Raw genomic sequence first — 19,762 nt, 5'->3', positions numbered from 1 at the left:
TTTTTAGAAGTTACGAATTTTTATATAAAAACGATTCTTATACTGAAAATGATACGGCAGATTGCTCTAATAGTAAAATTTATAATAACTAATTCTTATAATCAAGAACACAGTTAAATTTTTTTATTAGAGATAGTCTAAGTGCATCTACAATAATAAAACTTATTTTGAATTCTTAATAGGATGTAAACTTTTTTTTTTTAATTTTTATTTTTACTCCAATAGAAGAATGTGATTAGAGTTCTTAATTCACTTTATGGATTCCATATTTTCATTTTAATTTAAGTAAGAATATGAAAAAAATAATATTTTTCTTGATAATAATCTCTTGAGTTCTTATATGATAAGAATTCTTGAATGTATCATTCATGTCAATCTGCCTAAAAAAATTATTTAATAATCATTTCTCATTAAAAATCTAGTTAAAAACCCTTACAAAAGATGTCCTAAGTATCCAAAATCTTCATTTAAAAAAAAAAATTATGAATACGTGTTCATGTGTACCTAACAAGTATCAAGAATGTACGTAGTACGTGTACATGATTTAAAAGTACCGATGCTTCATAGCACATCAGTGACTTAATTAGCAATCATTTATTTGAAATGCCACACAATTGATGGCTAATAATATGAATGTAGCAATCAAGATACAGGATCGATTTAAAAGATTTTTTTTTCAAATTAATTTAATAAGTTATTTGTTGACTATTTTAGCAATTAATGCTAAATATTGATTTCTATGGCAAATTTAGTAGGCTATTTTATTTCTTGATTTAGCAATCAATTTTATTGGTTGTTTAAATGAATCTATTGCTAAATCAGTTTTTCTTTTGTGATATGGAAGAAAAATCAATTTAAAATTTATCCGATTTCTATTTCTGAATCTGATAAACATCAATATAAAATATTTCTAAATACATTAAAGCATATGAACCTAATAGTCAATAGTAGGTAGGGGTGTTCATGGATCAGTTTTTTTGAAAAAATCAATCCAAACTGAACTGAACCGTTTTATAAAAGTAGATCGGTTAACCGATCCATTTTTTATAAAGTGGATCGGTTTGATTTTTTTGAAATTGGATCGGTTCAGTGCAGTGCAGTTATCCACTTTTTATTCATATATGGATCGGTTTTTTTAAAAAACAAACCGAACCGAACCGATCCACTTTATAAAAATGGATTGGATAACTGAACCGATTTTATATAGTGGTTCGGTTTGGATTTTTTTCCAAAATGGATCGGATTTTTCAATATGGATCGGATTAATTATGGATCGGTTCAGATCAATTTAGATTTTTTGCAGACGCCTAGTCAATAGACATATCTGACAAAAGATACTAACACGATAAAGTAGAAGATTTGAATATCCAAAGTACAAAACATTTGCCATATGGGACATAATTACATTAAAGATGAACTAGTATCAATTCTGGTATCACTATGGTTCACTTAGTGACTCCTCGTCACCTTCATCTTGACTTTCCTCTATAGTAGCGGGCGTGTTCATTGCTTTCCATCAATTCTCGTATCAAAGCATTGTTATGCTCAAGAAGCCTCTCAGTGTTTGCAAATCTGGCTTCAAGCTTATCTCTTTCATTTCTAACTTCTTCCATCTCTTTTCTCAATTCATCAAACTCTTGTTTTTTTACCCACTCCGTAGATGAAGAAGATGAGCCATGATAGCAAGGAGATAATGCCATTATTTTAGGTTGCATTCCAAGCCCATATATTTTCCCTTTCTTTGATCTAGCTACATCGCACCATACATCTGACTCACTTGGTGGAGGTTTTCCTTGTGCAAGTGCTCTTTTTGTCAATTGTTTCAATGTGCGCGTAAATACCTCCTATCATCACCAATACGAGTATAATAAGTGTTTCATGACAAATCAAAAGAGAATAAAACACCACCAAAAACGATTACATGATTATGAGGGTGAGCTCATTACATTTAAATGTTGTGATCTCCTATCCACCCATGTATTGTCCTTATGTTGGTGCATGCGACGAAACAACTCCAATGGAGTAGGGAGGGTGCCAGTCTCTTTCATCTATAATAGAACAACGAATACAAGTTATGAACTTGTTAGTTTTTAAGTATGAGATTATCACTAAACAATTCAATAAATGATATTAAGTGACAACTTAACCATATTAGCTCTATGCTGAGATGTGGTAATTGAGCCACCAGTGTGAGATGCTCCACAGTTAGATGCCCTATTCGTTTTTGCTTGGATGCTCTTCTTTTTGAATCCTTCAGAACTCCAATGCTCACACAATCTCTCCCAGACACCATCTTTAATCCAATCTGGTTTATTCATTGTTGTTCGAGCCTTATTTAGATTATTTTTCAAAAATATTGTCCCTCGCATTTCAAAATTCTTTTTTGCCCAATGGTAATCTGGTGGGAAAACAGAATACTTTCCCTATATCCAGATGCAAACAAGTTAGCTATAAGCAGACTAAATATACATTTCCAAATTAAATATAACAATTAACAAATGAAACTTAACCATAAACTCTTCGAACCACAAGTCTCTTGTGCCACTTGGTATCTTCTTCCATGATGGCCAGGGATCAGTAAAATAACTCTTGACGATATCCCCAATCCCATTTGCAGCAGGACGTGAAGGTAAGAATCTGCAGACAGTACATGTAATTGTCATGAGTTTAAAAAACCAAAGTCAATACTAACAAAATGAAACAACATACCCTTGTCCATCAAGGTATAAAATTGGCTTGCCATCATTGATTTGTGTCTCTAATGCAGTAAATGATCTACGTGTACGTCCTCCATCTGAATTTATTGGTTGTGAAGTACGTGGTGAGTGTGCACCTTCCACTGATGGTGGAGGTGTCTCATTAGATGTCCTTGCAGGAGAGTGAGCCCCTTCCATTGAATTTGTTGGTTGTGAAGCACATGGTGGATTTTGAGAAGCCTTCTGCGCTAGATGTGTAGTACGTTGTTTTGTTGGATAACTCTTAAAAGCTTTCCCTTTATTATGATCTTTGTCTGCCATCTGCAATTAACACAAAATTAACAAAGCAGACAATGTAGAGAACATGATTATAAATGTGAGAGTTCATTGTAAATTGCTTGTTTGCCATTTGAAATCAATATTAAGAAAAGAAAAATGAAAAGAAAGGGATAAATAAAGAAAATGAGTTATTCGTGGCAATTTGTGCTTGAATGAATGAATGTTAGCATGCAGAATTTACATTTACTTTGGGCAAGACAAGGAGATAAAATCTGGAAGTTTGTGGGTTAAAAGATGTGCGTCCCAGGGCTATAACAAAAAATAGGCACTCAAATCTAATGTGTCCGGCAGTCTAGCTCAAGTTTTAAATAAATAAGGATTGCTCAAACTTTGACAGCATGCAAAAAATGAGATTTAAAATGCAACTTGATGCATATGACCCATCCAAATGACTCAAACCAGTTTATAATCACTCCAAAAAAAACAAAACCAAAGGACCTAAAACGAGCACATAGCACACGAAATTAAGTCAATATACGTTTTCAACAACCAAACTAATGACATAAGTTACTATCTCATGTAATCTCCCAAAGCTATCATTACCAAGCTATCTAATTTCATTGATATGTGTTCTGCTACAAGATTTCATGTAATAAAAACTTTTTGCTAGCCTTCTAGAAACTAAAAAGCCAAGATTTTGAATCAGATAATAAGGTGGGTACAATTCAATAGTTCTGCATAAATATAAATGTAACAGCTTTAGCGCCATAAAAACTTCAATTTTCAAACATGCAACCAAACTTATGATTTAAAACCTCACCAACATTTTTTCATATTCAAAGGCAGAAGCTCAATGAGGTACAAATATAATTTATTCTTACAGTATGAAATAATTCAAAAGAAATCACTTATATATTCAGCTAGAAAACCAGAATCACATTTACTCCAAACCCAAGCTTTTGAAGTTGAATCATTTTGTATTCTATTTAACTCCAATCTTTAAACATATTTCTTCATTACCTGTTTTATTAAAGTGATAGCATTTTGCATGCTAAATATTGCGAAAATTTTGGTTTAACCAAATTTATTTCATTTTCTAAATTAGTAAATTGAAACCCACATCTTTTAAGAAGCAAAATCTGATATTCAAATAGCAAATAGAAAACCACCAATGCAATATTACATTTTATAGTTCTTCATACATTATCACTTTCACACCATATAGCCTCGATTTATCAACATAAAAAATGCGTAGCAAGTGTCAGTTCTCAAGTTATCATCAAATTCATTTTCAAGTAACACTTCCCAACTTCTGACATACACACTCAAATTTCTATTCTATAACTAATGTATGGGAGGGAATAATGCAGAATACAACACTTAATCTACTCAATTAGAGTATGACAAATCATCCCATGCAAATATTACTTTGATAGAATGAATTGGAAATCATGACAGCAACCTCATCTTAAAAGTATTAGTATGCAAAGCAACCTTTTTCTTTCCTACATTAAAAAATATTAATAAGATATTTGTTTGGTTTAGCTCCAGAAAACAAGAATGAAGGCTCTAAAAATAGATTTATAATCCTATATAACAAATTGAGGACCATGCAGTTCATTACTTAATTTTAAGAGCCAAACATTTCACAAAATAATCTTTCTATGTTCAGTTCACTCATACACTACAATTATGCCCTTAAAACTTATACTAACAACAAAGAATTGTTCATAGCAGTAGAAGATACATACGTATAAGGGGGAAAAATAGCTAAAAATAAAAAATAAAAAAAAATCATAATATGGAGCTTATATCATGTATTAGGATCACAGGTTTGAGTTGTAAAATGAGTGAAGCCAAACATCTACAATCAAAACATGTTTTGAATCCCACACTTTTAACACTGAAAACATATGATGAAATCACAGGAATATATTTTAATGATCACTTATAATAACAAATGAAGAAAATAAAATAGAATTAATGCAAAGATGCATGCAATCTATCAACTTCTAAGGGTGCTTGTTCTTGAAAGTATTCACAGTCCAACTATACAGTTATCAAAAGTTTGCCAATAAGCATTACATGGTACAAGTAATACAAAGATGAAGGAGAACATTGAAAAACACTGTTTTTGAGTCACAGACTGCCATAAGCATCATTTAAAAACTGTATGCACAATAGAATCACCTAGAAACTCAATAAAAAAGTCACCATATTCAAGCACAATTACACACAAAGGTTAACAAATTTTAGTCCATTCATACAAGTAGATAAAGAAGTAAAATCCCCTTTAAAGTCTGACATAAATCAAAGTCTTTCGAACCAATTCATAATACACTTACATCCCAAGTGTCAAGCTATTAATCCAGACAAGATTTAAGTTCCTTTTTTTCAATTCAAATTGAGCGAAGTCCAAACGAAAACTGGTTTTTTTATATTTATAATTAAGAGTTTGGAGGCTTTCTGATCCACCATTCCTATAGCATGTGATAATATAGAGACACATTCAAGGAATTACAAAAAACAGAGATTCAAAAAGGTCAACTAAAAAATAGGAGGAATAATAGTAATAATAGTGATTAAAAAAATATAAAGCACATCACAACTGTGAAGGTGATGGCCCCAAATCATTGATATCCTTTGAATGATGTATAGAAGGCATTACCTGCCACTTACCAACCTTTCGGCGAACACCACTCCGCTTCTTTGGGGCCATGTCAAAAGTATGTCCTGCATATGGATTTGTCCGTTGTGAAATACATGGTGAGTGTATCCCATCCACTGAAGGTGGTGGTATCACATCAGATATCCTAGCTGCTGGATCAGTAGGACGAGATATTGCATGTGATGAAGCACATTGTGGAATTTGGGAAGTCATTTGTGCTGAACGTCTACTATGTTGCATTGATGGATGACTCTCAGAAGCTTTTCCTTTAATTTGATCTTTGTCTGCCGTCTGCAATTAGCACATACAAAATTAACAATGCAGAATAAGTTGAGAACATGATTATGAAGGTGAGAGTTCATGATAAATTGCTTGTTTGCCATTTGAATAAAAATAACCATTACCAAAAAAAGTTCAAAAGAAAGGGACAAATAAAGTGAGTTATGGATGATTAGAACAAAATGCATTTATGCATACGAGACAGGTGCAGTAAGAAATAGGATTTCATCACAATCTTGGAGTACAAGCTGGGGCTGCATCTATTGGACTTAAACCATGAAATTTTACACAATGTACCCTTATGTTCAAACTTCCTAATGAGGACAGATATTGCATCAAATGAACAAGTATAAGTCAACTTGTTCTTGAAGGAATGAATGTTACCAGAACTTGGGAGTGTGCATAATTTACATTTACTTTGGGCAATGTAAGGAGATAGAATCAAAAATTTTGTGGGTTGAAAGATGTATGTTTCAGTGTTGTAACAGAAAAAAAATGCAGAGATCTAATGTGTCTAGCCTGTGTTTTAAATAAATGAGTAAGTATTACTCCAACATTGACAAAATGAAAAACTGAGTTCTTAAATGCAACTTAATGCATATGACCCATTCGAAGGACTCAAACCAGTTTATAATCATTCAAAAAATACATAGCCCCTTATGTCATGATTCATGAATAATCAATCACCCAAAAAGGACCTAGAAGGAGCTCATAGCAAGGTTATCAAATCAAGATTCAAAATGTGAATTGCTGAGCTAATTTTTGAAGCATGAATCATAATTTGTATTGAATCGCAAGATTTAGAGACAATGAAAAATTGCTCCAAATATATCATAAAGATGATATATAGTGTTCAGCGTAAAAAATATAAACTAGAAATGGATAAAAGAACTTAATTAAAAGTCTTATAAAACAAAATTGTTAGTTATGCCAAAGCTTGTGAAGCCTTTATTTTAGGAGAATGGAAACAAAGAAATTAAAAAGTTAATTAGAGTGCATGCATTGAATCAGCAAGTGACAAATAAAGTAGTGAAATAATTAAATAGAATAAGTTGTTTCTTCAATTTCTTTTCAATTAACGATTTAAGCTTATATTATGATGAGAATTGGTAAAAGAAAAGTAAAAAGGTAATAATAATAATAATTAACTAATCATACAATTTGTGTAGATGATATGGAATTGCATGGATTCATTCATGCATCATAAAATTCAAAGTTATTTAAGATTCATCTTATGATAAAAATTGGCACGATTTGTATCAAAAAGTAAGAGGTAAGATTCGAATCGTGAATCCTAAGATTATGATAACTAAGGCAAATAGCACACGTAAATTAAGCTATATACCTTTCAGCTACCAAATAAATTGCACAAGTTACAAGCCGGTGTTGTCAGTAGTGGATCGTAGAAAATCGCAAAAGGCTGAAAATCCCCTATATCATATGACAGATGGCGTCACAGGCAAACAGTAGAAGCCGTATGCGTACATACAGCAAATAAAACATCAATTTTCAAAACTTGAAATCATATATATGACTACCTTGTCAACATTCTTTCATATTAATATGCAAAACCACAATGAAGTATAATCTATTCTTACGATAAGAAATAATTAAAAAGAAATCACTACTATACTAAGCTAGAAAACCTGAATCACTATTCCTCTGAACCCAAGCTTTCAAACCATTTTGTATCCTATTTAACTCAAATCTTTGAAACACTTTTTAGTTACCCTTTTTGTTAAAGTCATAGCAATCTTTAAATATTACTGCATCCTGCTAAGACAAATCATCCCCTACAAGTCTCATTTTGATAGCATTAGTTGGAAGTCATGACAACACCCATATCAAAACTATTAGTATATAAAGCACCTTTTATTTCTACTCAATCTTACCAAAATTAATTAAAATAGATGAGATTAGTTTGGTTTAGTCCCATAAAACAAAAATAAAAGCTCTAAAAATAGATCTGTTGTCCTATACTACAAATTCAGATTATGCAGTTAATTAGTTCATTTTAAAGAGCATAACAACATAATCTTCCATGTACAACACAATTCTGCCTTTAAAGCCACTAAAAGCCAAGAATCGGCCATAGAAATAGCAAATACATACCAATAAGGAGAGGAGAATTGCCAAAACTATTCGAAACAAAGAAACATAATATGTAGCTTATATCAGGTATTAGGATTGGGATCACAGGTTTGAGTTGAAAATGAGTGAAGCCCAACATGTAGAATCAAGACACGTTTTAAACCCCACACTTTTAATTCATGCACTAAAATCAGACAATGAAATCACAGTAATAAATTATAAATATTAGTTATAATATCGTGCAGAAAATCCAGCAGAAATTATACAGAGACGCATGCAATCCATGAAGTTTAAGGGAGCTTGCTCCTTGCAAGCATTACAAAATCAATGAAGAAACTATACAGTTAAAAAAATTCAACAATAAGCATTACATTGTACAAGTAATACAAAGATAAAGGAGAACATTTAAGTACACAGTTTTTGAGTAACATACTCCCAAAAGCATCATGTAGAAACTGTAAGGACCATAGAATCAAAGAGCAATCCAAACATCAAACAATTACCAGATTCATCATTCATGCAAGATTAGTCTTAGAACTTAATAAAATTTAGTCCATTCATACAACAAGATAAAGATGCAAAATCCCCTTTAAAGTCAACCATAAGCCCCAAATCTTTCACCAATTTATATTGCCTAACATCCTGAGCTTCAGGCTCTTAATCCAGCCAATATTTAAATTATTATTTTTAATTGAACTTGAGCTATCATTGAAAGAGAACTGATGGGATTTGCTAACCAAGAGTTTGTGGGGCTTTCTAAACCACCATTCCTATAGCATACAGAATAATATACAGACACATTCAAGGCATTACACAAAACTGATATTCAAACTAGTCAATAAAAAATATAAAACAGGAACAGCAGTAATTACAGTGATTAAAAATTATACAAATTTAAGCCTGTCATAACTGAGAAGAGGGAAGCCCCAAATCAATGAGATCCATTGAATAAAGAAGTAAAGGCATTACCTGCTGCCTACCAAACTTTCTGCGAATAGCACTTCTGTTCTCTGGGGCCCTGTCAAGGGTACGTCCTGCATCTAGGTTTGTTGGTTGTGAAGTACATGGTGAGTGTACCCCTTCCATTGAAGGTGGAGGTATCACATCAGATGTCCAGGCAGGTGGATCAGCAGGACGAGATATTGCATGTGATGAAGAACTTGGTGGAATTTGAGAAGTCATTTGTGCTAGATGCCTGGCAAGTTGGACAGTTGGATGACTCAGAGAAGCTTTTCCTTTATTCAGATTTTTGTCAGCCATCTGCAATTAACATAAAATTAACAAGCAAAATATGTAGCTCAAACTTTGACAGCATGCAAAAATGAGGTTTAAAATGCAACTTGACGCATATGATAGATTCAAATGACTCGATCCAGTTTATAATCTTTTTATATAAAAAATGGCCCTTGTGTTATGAATAATCACCCAAAGGACCACAAGGAGCTCATAGCACACAGAAATTAAGCCATATACCTTTCTAGAACCAAATTCATGCAACAAGTTACTATCTCGTGTAATCTCCCAAGGCTATCTAATTTCATTGATATATGACCTGCTACGAGATTTCATGTAATAGACACTTTTCAACAGCCTTCTAAAATGCCAAGATTGTGAATTAAATCATAAAAAGGGTACAATCAAATAGTTCTGTACATATATAGTTGAAACATCCACAGCACCATAAGACTTCAATTTTCAAACATAAAACCAAACTAACGACCTAAAACCACGCAAACATTCTTTCATATTAATACGAAAAACCTCAATGAAGTGTACTCTATTCATACAGTAAGAGAAAATTAAAAAAAAAAAAAATCACTTCTTAAAAAAAAAAAAGGCATTACCGGGCGCTTCCTCTTTGGGGCCATATCAAGTGACAAGTGCTTCAGTCAACGCAGCGTTCTGCTTAAAACTCGGGAATTTCACAACGTCAGCACTTTTTCTGCAACCCCAAATTGAAAAGGACTGAAAAAAGATGAAAAATGAATAAAAGCATAAACACAAACACGTCGTGGGCAGAACTGAAAACAAAAAATAAAAATAAAACACTACAGTATAACAGCTATTATTATGCGTCGGAGAGGTTGATAGGGACATCTCCGGTGACCTTAGCTGTGATCGGAACACAATGAACAGATTGAAGAATGGTGATGCAAGACAACGAGAGTGAAATCAGCAAAATGCTTAGGGTTTAGAAAGAGAGATAGTGGAAGCTGAGACGCCAATTTTTTTTTTTTTTTAAGAGGCCAAGGTTAATTAATCAATTAAATGATTTATTAGGGAGGGAAAAAATTCGGTGTCTCTTTCCATTAGTTATTATTATTTTATTTACAAGCTTGCTTTTTAAACATTTTTAAATATGAAGTCACTACATTAATGTTATCCATTTTATTTGATTTTTATTTCTTTGGCACAGTAATAGGTGTTATTTTTAATGAAAAATAATCATACCCTCAAAATGTGTACATTGTTGCATGCTCATGTTCTTTCAAGCTAAGCATAGATCTTGGTAATCAGTTTCAAAAAAACAAAAAGTGTGGCTTAAAATAGTTTCTGGGCCAATTGAATTGTCCATCTAAAAACCATTGCCTTGGCAATTTTAGATTAGAAGCATTGATCAAGAAAGCAAATGGCAGAAGCAAAAACTGCTCCCCTATAGTCACAAAAAACAACTCCAAGACTATGCGAAAATGAACTAAAGCATCAAAATTTGCTTTGACCACTACCTGCCCTGGTGGTTTCCAAACTTGCACATTTTTTAAATCCCTACTTGCTATTGGTTCTATGACACAGTGCATAGACATGCCTCTAGATAGCAAGTGTGGTACAGTAGTATTCTTCCCTTCAAAAGCCAGCAAATTATGGGTACTCAAAATGTGGTAGAAAATTTCAATTATTTTTGTCACTAACATGCAGGAAATCAAACACACAAGTGGTAGTGACTTATGTTCATTATCCTAAAGTCAAATAGCCTAGTGTGGTTCACTGTGGCTCGTAGAGTGTTGAGAGGATTATCCGTGAAGAAAATAAATTGAATGCTTCCCTGCAAACCTTTTTCTGGAATCAAGTCAGAGGAAGTTAATAAAAGACATAGAGAGGTTAATGAGTTAATGAAACAAATATCATACCAACTACCATTAAGAAAAGGTACAAAGACACGTGAAATATTAATTAGACATCGTATGTTATACAACCTAAAATGTCCTCCCTTCTCCTTTGTTTCATCAGTTATGTTTGGAAAAGGATGGACGCTAGCTAGTGTCCCCTACCATGCAAGACTTTTCTTTGGTGACCCTCAAGCATAGAAAAATTAGATCAATAAAGTAGCATTGCATAGAGTTACATATTTTGTACTAATAACATTTACGTTGCTTGGTGTTGATCTTGAATTTGGATCCTCTCCTATGAATATGTCTCCAACATTTCTCAAGCAACATTTTTATGCATATTAATGATTGAGATTAGAAGTTAAAAAAATAATTTTAACCGTTAGATGAATTTTGTTATGTTTTGTTATTTTTTTCTTTCTATTTTTATTTAAATTGATAGCGTACATCAAATAGATAAAAATCAAAAGCTTTCATACTTTTTCATAGATTGATACTTCACATACATAACATACATTTTACAAATTATATAATACGAGTATTAAATTAATGTTTAATCAATAAAATTCATATTTTATAAATATAAATTAATTTTAAATTATTAACTTTAAAACATTAATGTCATTAAAAAAAATTGATGAACACACGAAGGAGTGCATGATTAAAAACAAAGAACACGATGTCCGCACTTCTCTATATTTTTATTATAGTCTATATAGCAACTGTAATTAATTAAGACGTGAGAAGTTTTAAATACCCTGTTGGGCACATGCCAATATTATTCTATACAGCAACTGAATTAAGACTTGTTGGTGGGTACATACCAATTATATACTAGTATCACCTTCTCTCCACCTCTCATGTACAGTGACATGTTATGCATTCATTTCCACTGCCATGATCTAACCAGTTTTTTCTTTCCCACTTTATTTACCTGGAAAACATAGCCTCCATTTTCTTGCACTTTCCTCAACCTCTTCAGTCTTGCCTTACGTCCCTTCCATGTTTTGTTTTCTTTCTTTGACCATAACTTCATTTTCATTCTGATACCACTCATCTCATAGTGTAAGGTTCCACAACAAACTCAAATTCCTTGTTATTCATTCAAAGCTCAACTGTTCAAGTATATCATGTCGTTTGTCGCATCACTCCATTCTCTTAGACACTTTGAAAGTAGTTTACTGACATTTTTGGTGAAGCCGGTTTTCATGCATGGCTTATCTTGTTTCCTTCATCTAGTGTTGCTAGTAGTGCTTTCAGTGTCACTGGTGTGGAAGAAAGTCACAGTTGGAGCCAAAGAATGTTCCAGAGAGAAAATTAATAATACCTTGTTTTCAAGGACTAGGCTTTGCTTTCTGGTTGTTTCTGCTTTCAATCTTCTACTCTTTTTGTTTGGTTACTTTTCTTGGTTTAGAAATGGTTGGTCAGAAGAGAAGCTTGTGACCCTTTTGGATTTGGTGCTCAAAACGGTTGCTTGGGGTGTCAGTGGTGTTTGCTTGCAAAGGGCATTCTTCATTTCAAGGGAAAGAATATTTTCATTCTTCTTTAGAGCTTGGTGTGTGTTCTATCTCTCTGTTTCCGGTTATTGCTTTACAGTGGACATTGTTCTCTATGAAAAGCATGCTGCTGTGCCTATTCAGTGCTTGGTTTCTAATGTTTTCTCTGTTTGTGTGGGTTTGTTCTTCTGTTACTTGGGAAATTTTGTGAAAAATGAGGGTGGAGTGGGAGATAGTACTCTTCAAGAATCTCTTTTGAATGGTGGTTCAAAAGAGAGTGATATGTTAGGGACAAAAGAGATCAAGGGGAGTGACACTGTTACCCCTTACTCTAATGCTGGAATTTTTTGCCTTCTTACCTTTTCTTGGGTTGGTCCTTTGATTGCTGTTGGAAAGAAGAAGACTTTGGACCTTGAGGATGTTCCTCAACTTGACAAAAGAGACAGTTTAATTGGAGCTTTTCCAACTTTTAGGGATAAGCTTGATGCATGTTGTGGAGGAAGTAACACAGTGACCACACTTAAGTTAGTGAAGTCATTAGCATTCTCAGCCTGGAAAGAGATAATTTTCACAGCTATCCTTGCATTGATAAATACCCTGGCTTCTTTTGTTGGTCCCTATCTTATTGATGGTTTTGTTCAATACCTTAATGGAAAACAAAAATTTGAAAATGAAGGCCTTGTTTTGGTGTTTGCATTTTCTGTGGCAAAGCTTGTGGAGTGCCTGGCGCATAGGCAATGGTTCTTTAGGTTGCAGCAAGTTGGAATACGAATTCGAGCACTGCTTGTGGCAATCATATATGATAAAGCTTTGAATCTTTCATTCCAATCCAAGCAAGGCCACACTACTGGAGAAATAATAAACTTCATGAGTGTTGATGCAGAAAGAGTTGGTGAGTTCAGTTGGCACCTACATGATTTGTGGTTAGTAGTCCTACAGGTTTTTGTAGCCTTGTTGATTTTGTATAGAAACCTTGGCCTTGCTTCAATTGCTGGCTTTGTTGCAATTTTCATTGTAATGTGGGCAAACATTCCCTTGGGTTCAACCCAAGAGAAGTTTCAGAACAAGTTGATGGAGTCAAAAGATGCGAGAATGAAAGCAACATCTGAGATTTTAAGGAATATGAGGATTCTCAAGCTGCAAGGATGGGAAATGAAGTTTTTGTCTAAGATAACTGAACTCAGAAAGATTGAGCAAGGTTGGTTAAAAAAATTTATATACACTATAGCCGTGACCATATTTGTGTTCTGGTGTGCCCCAGCATTTGTGTCAGTGGTTACGTTTGGTACTTGTTTGCTTATAGGGATCCCCCTCGAGTCAGGGAAGATCTTATCTGCACTTGCAACATTCCAGATTCTCCAAGAACCCATTTATAATCTTCCAGACACAATTTCAATGATGGCACAAACTAAGGTTTCTCTTGACAGGATTGCATCTTTCCTTCGTCTGGATGAGATGCAATCTGATATTGTGGAGAAGCTTCCACCAGGTAGTTCTAATGTAGCAATTGAAGTAGTTGATGGAAATTTTTCTTGGGATTTAGCTTCCCCAAGAACAACATTGCAAAATATAAATCTCAGAGTTTTTCATGGCATGAGGGTTGCTGTTTGTGGCACTGTTGGGTCAGGCAAGTCTACTTTACTTTCTTGTATATTGGGGGAAGTACCAAAGAAATCAGGGATCCTGAAGGTGTGTGGAAGAAAGGCCTATGTAGCTCAGTCACCATGGATACAAGGTAGCAAGATTGAGGATAATATATTGTTTGGAAAGGATATGGAAAGGGAAAGGTATGAGAAGGTCCTTGAAGCTTGTTGCCTAAAGAAGGATCTAGATATCTTGTCATTTGGAGATCAAACTATTATAGGAGAGAGGGGTATAAATTTGAGTGGTGGACAGAAACAAAGAATACAAATTGCTCGTGCTCTATATCAAGATGCTGATATATATCTATTTGATGATGTGTTTAGTGCTGTGGATGCTCATACAGGATCTCACCTTTTTAAGGTAACTCATTATCTGCTGCTTCTTATAATTTGCGATATAGACTATAGAGAGTGCTATTAGTCTATTACTCTACTATATTTCTTTATATGTATTAGAAACTACCAACTTAAACATTTGCCAAATGTGGTTCTTCTGATAGCACGAACATTGTATCAGTATTTCAGTAAATGAGCTTTTTCATTTTATGTATATGACAGGAATGCTTACTGGGCCTTCTAAGTTCAAAAACAGTGGTTTATGTCACTCATCAAGTAGAGTTCTTACCTGCTGCTGACCTTATCTTGGTGAGCAATTCTCAGAGTTGTATTCTCATTAATTCAAAACAGAGTTTGCTTGTTTTCTTCATACCTGTTGTGAATAATATCTTGACATTTAGTAAGTATGCATGATATCCTATTTTGGGGTAACAAAATATTTCCTAATCATGTGTATTGAATGAATTGAGCGCAGACACACACACACACATAAATATAAACCTGTCCCATGGTGTAGTAAAAAACACACGTTTCAGCTCATCATTTTTGCCTCTGCTAGTTACTTTGAACAATACCATTCTTATCAAATTATAACTTGTTGATAGGTCATGAAAGATGGGAAGATTACTCAATGTGGAAAATATAATGATCTTCTCAACTCAGGTACTGATTTTATGGAACTTGTTGGTGCTCATAAAGAAGCTTTGTCTGCAATTGATTCGTTAGATGGAGGGACAGCATCTGATAAAATAAGTATAACACAGAATGATGTACGTGTCTCTCTTTCTCATGGTGTTGAAGAAATAGAAAGCAAAGATGTGCAAAATGATGGAAAAGATGATAAATGTGATCCAAAAGGCCAACTTGTTCAAGAAGAAGAAAGGGAGAAAGGTAAAGTTGGGTTTTCAGTCTATTGGAAATATATCACAGCAGCGTATGGAGGAGTACTTATACCACTCATATTGTTGGCTGAAATTTTGTTTCAACTTCTTCAAATTGGAAGCAACTATTGGATGGCTTGGGCAACTCCTATCTCAAAAGATTCTGAGCCACCTGTTACAGGAAGTATGCTTATAGTTGTGTATTTAGCTTTGGCCATAGGAAGTTCTGTTTGTGTCCTTGCAAGAGCAACACTTGTTGCCACAGCTGGTTACAAGACAGCTACTTTACTCTTCAAAAACATGCATTTCTGCATCTTCCGTGCTCCAATGTCATTTTTTGATGCCACCCCAAGTGGGAGAATCCTTAATAGGGTATGTGAAACTATGAATATCACACTATCCATTTCTTTTGTTTTGATTTCAGAAGGGTATTTGAATCTTAAATATCTTTTTGGTTAGCATCCATTTTGTTACTTATTTTCACTTTTCAATGTATATAGTAATATTTTTTTTTTTTGAACTTTCATTTCTTTGTTCCCTTGCAGGCTTCTACTGACCAAAGTGCAGTGGATGTAGACATTCCTTTTCAAATTGGAGCATTTGCTTTCTCTGTGATCCATCTTCTTGGAATTATAATGGTTATGTCTCAAGTTGCATGGCAGGTTTTCACTGTCTTTATTCCTATTACAGCAATCGGCATCTGGTATCAGGTATTTTATTTTCCACCTTGCTGTCTTTGATTACAAGATATTAAAGTGTGCCTAGACTATTTGCCAAATTTTATTTGGCACCATGTATTGTCTGTTTGGGTAAACCCTTCCACAAACATTTATGGGAGAGAAAAATAGGAAGAAAAAATGAAATAAGCTTCTCCATAAACTAAAATTAGCTTATGCATAAGATAATTTGTAGAAGTTCTCTCCTATTAACTTCTTCAAAAAAATTTTAACACAAGTATAAACTAGTTTTAACTTATGGAGGAACTTATTTCAATTTTTTTCCTATTTTTTTTTAAACAATACTTTTAGAGAAGTTTCTAAACATACCCAATGTATGAGTTGACATCTTACAAACACTGTTGCAGCAATATTATTTACCATCAGCCCGGGAACTATCACGTTTAGCTGGGGTATGCAAAGCTCCTATCATTCAACACTTTGCTGAAACAATATCAGGTGCATCAACCATCAGGAGCTTTGATCAGGTGCCAAGATTTCAGCAAACAAATATGAAACTGGTGGATGGATATTCTCGCCCCAAGTTCAACAATGCTGGTGCAATGGAATGGTTGTGCTTCCGATTAGATATGTTGTCTTCTATCACATTTTCCTTTTGCTTGATATTATTGGTATCTATTCCACAAGGATTCCTAAATTCAGGTACAAACTCCAACCCGATATCTTGTTTGCCAGTCCAAAACTCAGTATGTTTTTTTATATTGAGTTTGTTTGGATACAAAGTAATAGTTATTTTTAGAGCTTCTCTACTGAAAAAAAGTTGTTTATTTTCAGTAAAAATCTCAAAAGTTTTTTTAAGCTTGCATCCAAAAAAGCTCATAATGGAGCATTAAAACACAATCCCCCCAATCTTCTCTTTGTTTTTGAAGGTGTTGCTGGTTTAGCTGTAACCTATGGCCTTAATCTGAACATTATACAATCATGGATGATATGGGAACTTTGCAACTTGGAGACCAAAATTATATCAGTAGAAAGAATAATTCAGTATACTTCCATTCCTAGTGAGCCTCCTCTTGTTTTAGAAAAAAACCAGCCACATCATTCTTGGCCATCATATGGAAGGATTGATATTCATAACTTGAAGGTAATTGAAGTTCTTATTATGTTTGCACTTTATTATTGTTGGGAGGGCCCACATAACCTGCTTCAATTCTTGGAAGTAACTTATATATCTATTGGATAACTTCACTTGATGCCAATCAATTTTAAAATAAAATATAATATGATATTAGAGCTGATAGCACATCTCGGTAAACTGCCTATTATAGTAAGCTCGCCTGTTTTGGCAGGCATCTATGGAGGGGGATGTTGGAAGGTCCCATGTCCCCGGTCTCAATTTTTGTGGGTGTAGCTGATATATTTATTGGACAACTTCACTTAATGATAATTGGTTTTAAGATGAAATCTAACAATTATCTTATGATTTTCATGTTGATTTACAAAACTTGAGCTAAGGTGTTTTGTCCTTTATGGTTTGAATTTAGCTTTTGAACAGAAAAAAGTTGTGCCTTGTATGCAAGTTTTGTCATGGAGTCATGGCATAGGCACATTGTCTAGTGCTTGATATTTGTGTTATTTTTGTAATAATGCTATGCATTTGATGAAGGTACGTTATGGTCCACATATGCCATTTGTGTTGCATGGCCTTACATGCACATTTCAAGGAGGACTTAAAACTGGAATTGTTGGGAGAACAGGAAGTGGTAAATCAACTCTCATACAAACAATTTTCCGAATTATTGAGCCTACTGTTGGGAGAATTATGATAGATGGCATCAACATCTCTTCCATTGGACTTTATGATTTGAGGTCAAGACTGAGCATTATTCCTCAGGATCCAACCATGTTTGAGGGTACTGTGAGAAGCAATCTGGACCCACTTGAAGAGTACACAGATGAACAAATTTGGGAGGTGGGTTGGCTTTATTTACTACACAAAGGCAGACTAGGTTCTATCCAAAATGTTTGACTTTTGGTTGTTCCTCAAATTATAAGTTCCCTAATTCATTGGACTCTTCTATGTAGGCACTTGATAAGTGTCAACTTGGAGAGGAAGTTAGAAGGAAAGAAGGAAAACTAGACTCTGCAGGTTTGTCTTTTAAGTTTTTTGAGCATAAATATATACAAATTTAATTTAAATACCTTGACAGTGTAAAGTTTCTTTATACTACCATCTAATCATAAAACTATCATAAGGTTGTTATTTATTTATTTATTTTTTTTGTGATAAGTGATAACTACTTTTAAATTCAAATCTAGGGTGATTTCTAATTGGTTAGTGTAAATATCAATACACTAATAGTACACGAAAAATTAAATTTAGGTTCAAGTATTTTTTGATTTTTATAGTTTCATGAACTTTATCTTTTAACTTTTATTATTAAAACTATTTTATTTTAGTTTCTATATATACAATTCTTTTCTTTTTTTTTAATTAGGTCCTATAAAAATAGACATCAATGATTAAAAAGAAAAAAAACACTATCTATAGGAACTCAAATGAAATGCTTTAAGTATAGGTATTAAAAAGGTAAAATATATGAAATTATAGAGATTAAAAAAGGTAATTGAACCATAAATATAATATATATATTACATTGATTTTGGAATGAATCTATTGCTAAAATGGATGCTGCAGTTTGTGAGAATGGAGAGAATTGGAGTATGGGGCAAAGGCAATTGGTCTGCCTTGGCAGGGTGTTGCTTAAGAAGAGTAAGGTCCTGGTGCTAGATGAAGCTACTGCATCTGTTGACACAGCTACAGATAATTTGATCCAGCTAACTCTTAGGCAACATTTCTGTGATTGCACAGTCATTACCATTGCACATAGAATAAATTCAGTCATTTATAGTGATATGGTTCTACTACTTAATCAAGGTGAGAATTGAAAAGGCTGTTATATTACATTCTTCTTTGAACATAATAATCTTTAATTTAATGTACCTTTATATATGATTTTATTGGACATTGATGCAGGACTTATTGAGGAGTATGATTCTCCAACAAAGTTGCTAGAGGACAAGTTATCTTCTTTTGCTCAGCTTGTTGCAGAGTATTCCACTAGGTCCAATTCCAATTTTGATCTACTAAAATAGTTTTTCCTTTTCGATTTGTTTTTTTTTGGTTCTTTGTCAAGAACTGGGAAAATTACAATGATAAATAATGTGTCTTCTTTTCATTTAATAGAATATCATCCTATTGCACAGTTGTACTCTTTAATAAAAACTAGGAAAAATGGTTGTTAAGGAATTGTTCTAACTTAATAAGTGATTTTGAGTTCGAGTTCCAGACATGTAACTGTTTCCAGCTTGAATATAATTATTTCTAGTGAAATTAGTTAATGATACATGCAAATCGACCAATATTTAAAAAAGATAATTTATTAAATGTAAAAACACTATATAATCATATGAATTTAGTTAATTTGGTAAATTTTAATGCTTAATCTTATTTGTATTAAATAATTTTAACTGTCGAAGAATTTCAATTGTAGACACATATAATTTCACTTAGTTGTAGTCTTACTTGCCATAATTGTGGTTTCAAAG

The 19,762-nt window shown here is 33.3% G+C and overlaps 2 protein-coding genes across 7 annotated transcripts; one reads left to right on the top strand and one right to left on the bottom strand.

Moving 5' to 3' along the window:
- Positions 1-1,338: 1,338 nt before the first annotated feature.
- LOC109818567 (uncharacterized) lies at positions 1,339-10,589 on the bottom strand. 6 transcript variants are annotated; one of them, XM_029268878.2, is made up of 9 exons: positions 10,465-10,589; positions 9,858-9,978; positions 8,983-9,273; positions 5,644-5,934; positions 2,710-3,017; positions 2,511-2,637; positions 2,148-2,423; positions 1,947-2,048; positions 1,339-1,844 (listed from the first exon to the last, which is right to left on the bottom strand). In XM_029268878.2, the coding sequence occupies exons 2-9, from the start codon at positions 9,879-9,881 to the stop codon at positions 1,470-1,472; spliced, it is 1,794 nt and encodes a 597-aa protein (XP_029124711.1). In that variant the 5' UTR covers positions 9,882-9,978; positions 10,465-10,589; the 3' UTR covers positions 1,339-1,469. The 6 variants fall into 6 exon arrangements, with proteins under 6 accessions (XP_029124711.1, XP_020239661.1, XP_020239658.1 ...); XM_020384072.3 differs by lacking the exon at positions 10,465-10,589 and adding an exon at positions 10,121-10,370 and having other exon boundaries at positions 5,659-5,934; XM_020384069.3 differs by lacking the exon at positions 10,465-10,589 and adding an exon at positions 10,066-10,368.
- Positions 10,590-11,908: 1,319 nt separating this feature from the next.
- LOC109818566 (ABC transporter C family member 3) lies at positions 11,909-19,463 on the top strand. Its single transcript, XM_020384067.3, has 10 exons — positions 11,909-14,620; positions 14,818-14,904; positions 15,201-15,848; positions 16,022-16,186; positions 16,561-16,855; positions 17,083-17,297; positions 17,820-18,125; positions 18,239-18,302; positions 18,852-19,091; positions 19,191-19,463. The coding sequence occupies exons 1-10, from the start codon at positions 12,251-12,253 to the stop codon at positions 19,307-19,309; spliced, it is 4,509 nt and encodes a 1,502-aa protein (XP_020239656.1). The 5' UTR covers positions 11,909-12,250; the 3' UTR covers positions 19,310-19,463.
- The last annotated feature ends 299 nt before the right edge of the window (positions 19,464-19,762 follow it).

This window comes from Cajanus cajan, chromosome 2 (genome assembly GCF_000230855.2).
Source record: "Cajanus cajan strain Asha chromosome 2, NIPB_CcT2T_4, whole genome shotgun sequence".
Lineage (NCBI taxonomy): Eukaryota > Viridiplantae > Streptophyta > Magnoliopsida > Fabales > Fabaceae > Cajanus > Cajanus cajan.
The sequence above is the reverse complement of the archived record's forward strand: the minus strand, read 5'-3'. Positions and strand labels throughout refer to the sequence as shown.

Excerpts from the sequence above, each read along its gene's own strand:
- LOC109818567 (XM_029268878.2), bottom strand. The coding sequence starts at position 9,881 with ATGGCCCCAAAGAGGAAGCGCCCG. Across the intron at positions 2,049-2,147 it reads CTCAGCATAGAGCTAATATG|ATGAAAGAGACTGGCACCCT; the intron begins GTTAAGTTGTCA and ends GTTCTATTATAG. Across the intron at positions 1,845-1,946 it reads GGAGATCACAACATTTAAAT|GAGGTATTTACGCGCACATT; the intron begins GTAATGAGCTCA and ends TGGTGATGATAG.
- LOC109818566 (XM_020384067.3), top strand. The coding sequence starts at position 12,251 with ATGTCGTTTGTCGCATCACTCCATTCTCTTAGACACTTTGAAAGTAGT. Across the intron at positions 16,187-16,560 it reads CAATCGGCATCTGGTATCAG|CAATATTATTTACCATCAGC; the intron begins GTATTTTATTTT and ends ACACTGTTGCAG. Across the intron at positions 17,298-17,819 it reads TTGATATTCATAACTTGAAG|GTACGTTATGGTCCACATAT; the intron begins GTAATTGAAGTT and ends CATTTGATGAAG.